Raw genomic sequence first — 4,789 nt, 5'->3', positions numbered from 1 at the left:
TTGTAAAATTAAATATTTAATCACAAAAATCTACTAAAATATCTACATTATAAGTCAATAAATAAGGTACAATTAAATAAATACTAACTAATATTTTTCAATTCAACGGAACATGGCTGATTAAAGGTGAAATTTAATAATCATTATCTACATCAGTGGTGGGCAAACTTTCTTCATGGGGGGCCAGAAAAATAAAAAAAATCTGAGGAGGGCCACAACTGCAGAATAAATGCATTTTGTTTTGAAACCGTTATGTCGCGAGCCCTATACTAATTATTTCGAAGAATCGGCGGCGGGCCAGATGAAACCCTTGCGCGGGCCGGAACTGGCCCGCGGGCCGTAGTTTGCCCACCACTGATCTACATAATGCTATACAATAATTTATAACAGAATATACACAAAATCATAATATACATTACAATTATCAAATCAATACACATTTTTAATAAAATTGGTGATTATTTCTATAAAAAGTATTATTAAAACAAAACCGTTTTGCAATTAAGGTATCCGATATTTTTTAAAACTCAGCACATATTATATTTATGCTTTCCAGATTCATTATGCGTGCTTATTTTGACGACTTTGTTTGAAGTATGTTGTTTTGTCTTTGGCGTTTAATATTTTCTTATGCGTGCGAATTTTGGTGAAAGTGAAACGCATTTCCTTTGCGTTATGTTTGCGAATTATGAGTATTTCGACTTTCCATATTTATTATTTATTCAAAATTCTGTTATTCCTTTTGTTTTATTACAATATCACAATTTAAAATATAAGAAAGTTTATTTTCACTCTGTTCAATTTTTAGATTTAATTGAAAAACAATTTAACTATCGATTTCACGCCTTACTGAAAATCCATTATTACTTACTAGTGTATTATGACGTCACTCAGATATATTGTATTTTTGTTTGTATGCTACTTCATAGTAGGTTTTGTGTGTAAGAATTTATCTTATAACTAGGTAGTTTATCTTATAAATCTTAGTCTCAATTAAGTATTACACTTAAAAAACGAATTTCACGTTTCTAGTATGCTAGAAATCTGTGCATATTGTCTGGGCAAGAAAATTAATATTGGATTAATAATATATATATATATATATATATATATATTGGTTGACGTAACTGGTGACCGAAGAGCTGGCGGTTTCCTCGCACAACGTATCAGTATTGCGATACGAGGAAATGCCACTGGCATCCTTGGTACACTGTCTCAAGGGCCTATTTTAGATATAAGCTAGTTATAGTAATCATCTGTATATATCCATTATGTATATTGTCATTGTATTTAATATATTACTAATTATATATTACTCTCAAGTTAATTAGTTTCTATTATCTTGTTCTAAATATCAGAAGTCAAAACATAGCACTTCAAATCCTTGAACAGTAGAGTTGACTTCAGATATTTAGAACTAAAATTCGCATCCAGCTCCCATTTCTTGTCCGTGATGAGAGATATATGTATAAAACTTAAGTAATTCACCTGTTGTATGTAGTTGTGCCGTGTTCGAATAGACAATACATGTTTAAAAGACACACACAAACAAAACAAATGTCTATTCTAACACGTCACAACTACATACAACAGGATAACAGGATACCATCATCATCATCATCAAACTTCGCATTGCTTGTGAATATGTCGAGTAAATTTAAGTATTACTTTTCCTTAACCTAAGCATTTTGTTTACTTCTTATAAAATGTAGGCTAAACAAAATTATGTCTATGGCACGAATGCGACAACCTTCTCCAATTTCTCCATAGCCACACTCGAGTTGCGCTCAATATGAAACTGTCAGCCGTCATATTAACACATTCACTGCCAGACGAAAAACGGCACACTAACCCAGGAACCGGGCAATATATATAAGCGCCCGCTGTGCGGGTTGGCAAACTCACATTATGATTAAACCAGTACTGTACGCCGAGCGCCCACCAGGCGGGCGCCCCTGCGTGCGCCAGGGCTGTGCTAAGTTTCATATTTTCTTTTATTTTGTTAGTACGGATCTACTCACGCCCTTCACAACGTGATGCATTTACAAAGTAATTATTAATATAAGTAATCATAAATTAAACCATTTAATCCGCGGCCAAAATTAATTATAATTTGACGCGGATTATCGGGTCGTGCATATACATATGTTAGTCTCCAATTTGTAATTTAAGATATTAAAAAGTAATTGATCCATGTCTATATTGTCTATAAATAATATTATAGGTAATAAGTAAATAAATCTCTGCCGGTGTCAACCCTGCAATATGCCTGTGAAGATCTGCGCTCACCAGGTGGGTTCTTTGGCGTAGACGGTAGTCGTCTATAGCTGTGTATAAAGTGAACTCCCGCAGCGGGTTGTCCGGCATCCGAGTAAAGTTTACGAGCGCCCACCTGGTGGGTTCCTGGCAGTGAATGTGTTAAATTTGAAAAAATTCACATCTCCTATTTTTACCTGTGTTTATATTCACTACTCCCTTAATGACCTATAGGGAGATGAACTACAGGGGGTAGCACCAGCATATTGGCTATGTTAAGTTCAAGGTTTCATTTTAGGTCACAAGATAGCAGTCCTTTCAACGCCCAGGTCCCTATAGACGCGACCAGCGCTTCATGAGTGCATTAAAACTACTTCTTTTCCTTACTTTCACCGTCCTCTGCTGCCGACGCTGCTTTGTGCAATTCATAGAGCTGGCACAGCTGTTCCTCACTCATGTGGTCAAGCAACTTTGGGTCCAGGTATTTGCCTACTTCTTTCCTCTTCGCTTGCTGCAGCGGTTTCATCTGCTTCGCCAGGTTTATGGCATAGTCCTGGTGATTGGAAAAAACATTGGATATTGGTTATCGGATTGGATGGATTCAGAAGTGGCACTAGGCGTGGTTCTCGTGGGCCACTGCTCCCGGTCTGAGGGGCTTCGCACCTCAAATACATATAACAGGGAATCAATGTAAAAAGTTATTCATTATATCTTGTGCCACCAGAGGGCCTCGCTAATTGTACCTTGCCCACACCAAATTTTGATCTTGCCCCGCCACTAGATGGATTTCATATTGGACCAAACTAACATCACAGTCCTTTAAAGTAAATCAAAGACATATCAATGTCAGGCATGCTATAGTTCAGTTCACATCAATGAGATTCTAGAGATACTAAGTCTAGGTCCTATGGAATTGTTACTAGCATAACTATAAAACTAAATTTTGCCTTACATTTACAATACTTCTTTGATATTCTAAACTGGTATTTAAGTAAGGGCAGTGGGCTATCAGATTGATTATTACACAATACAATGAAAATAGCATGAGTATTCAAACCCTGGTTATTCTTTGGAGAAAAACCTGCATAAATCTGCAAAATTCAATGCTGTTAAGTCCCCAATCTGTAGCTAGCTAAATCCTTGTACAAGAGATTTATGCACAGATATATGATCAATGAATAAGATATCTGTACCATAAAACTTCATATCTTTGGTATTGGTATTGGTATTCGCGGGCTTGGTTTCAGCAACTTGACGTCGTAATTCGCGCCTATTTTGCGTGGTGGGTTGTCGGCACTACTCTACCGAAGAAATCCATCTCCTTGACTATATTTAGAATTACGAAGCTTGTCCATACTGTCCACTCATTAAGAAATATCCTCGCCTCCTCCGGACCGCACTGTTTGTGCCTCTTGAACTCGTCTCTCGCGTAGTTGTCCCCCATCACACGGAGCTCCGCGGGCAGCGCACGGTGCACGCGGAATATCAGCTTGTAAAGCTGCCGTACACGGGACACGTGCTCTGACGACATGCTGAAATAAGGCCGAAAACACAGTAGTAAAATAATGTTTAAAAAAAAACAAGTATGGTCTTGAGTGATTTTGTTTTTACTTTTTTTGGTAGTGATAGTATTACGACTTCATAATCCAAGTGGGTCAGACACTATACCTACAAATTTAAAATATTGATATACTCGCAGATATTTATGATTAAATTTAACCAAATGAAAATATCGTTTTCATTTATAAATCCCGTTTATTGACCGTAAATGTTATGAAACACAGAACGATTTCGTAAACATAACCTAAAAATATATATGTGAAATTACTTACGTTTATGGAGAAGGAATCGCAGATTGTATCATAACATTATTTTGTATTATTTTCCAACATTTCACTTAGCAGTCTTAGCACATTATTTCGATTAGATAGTATATTTTTACGAAAATCTTCTCTTTTGTCAGATCAGTAAACTTCAGTGTCAAAGTCAAGTGACACTGACATCTGTCACTGTCAAGGTACTTTTTTTTAATGAGGGCTAACGCGTTTACTTTCGCCGCTTATGGCGAACTTATATTATATAGACTTTGCTCCTAATATTGACATATTTCTTTGGCATTGATAGCATTGGGCATTGGGTACAAAGAGCATATAATCACTACGTTGGGTATACCATGGTATACTTTACTCTTTGCATTGGGCGTCCATTTCTTTTAATATCAATGTTATAGTTCAATAAAAGTTAGTGGTTTAAAAAAAGTGCTTACTAAAATATATGCAAAATTAATAAGGTTGAAAAAACGGCAAATTTAGACGTTAAAATACCTTTGTGTACATTAGAACCAGAGACATGTCAAAATTAATGTACCGTACAAATCTTTCTGCCATTTTTGCGGGGGGAAACGTGCACACAGTCGCACTTCTCACTCACTACATACAGAATCCAATCTGTAATGACGACACAAAACATAGAAAATGACACACGTCAAAGACAAATTTTGCACACCTCGATCTCTTTTTGTGTACGGACGAGT

General features: G+C 36.3%; 1 protein-coding gene across 1 annotated transcript; it reads right to left on the bottom strand.

Moving 5' to 3' along the window:
- Positions 1-4,243, bottom strand: LOC133515319 (succinate dehydrogenase assembly factor 3, mitochondrial). The gene is made up of 3 exons (XM_061847818.1): positions 4,089-4,243; positions 3,614-3,788; positions 1-2,809 (listed from the first exon to the last, which is right to left on the bottom strand). The coding sequence occupies exons 2-3, from the start codon at positions 3,785-3,787 to the stop codon at positions 2,627-2,629; spliced, it is 357 nt and encodes a 118-aa protein (XP_061703802.1). The 5' UTR covers position 3,788; positions 4,089-4,243; the 3' UTR covers positions 1-2,626.
- Between the last annotated feature and the right edge of the window lie 546 nt (positions 4,244-4,789).

The sequence above is a fragment of the Cydia pomonella genome, chromosome 1 (assembly GCF_033807575.1).
Source record: "Cydia pomonella isolate Wapato2018A chromosome 1, ilCydPomo1, whole genome shotgun sequence".
Classification (NCBI taxonomy): Eukaryota; Metazoa; Arthropoda; class Insecta; order Lepidoptera; family Tortricidae; genus Cydia; species Cydia pomonella.
This window is presented reverse-complemented; position numbering and strand designations above follow the sequence as displayed.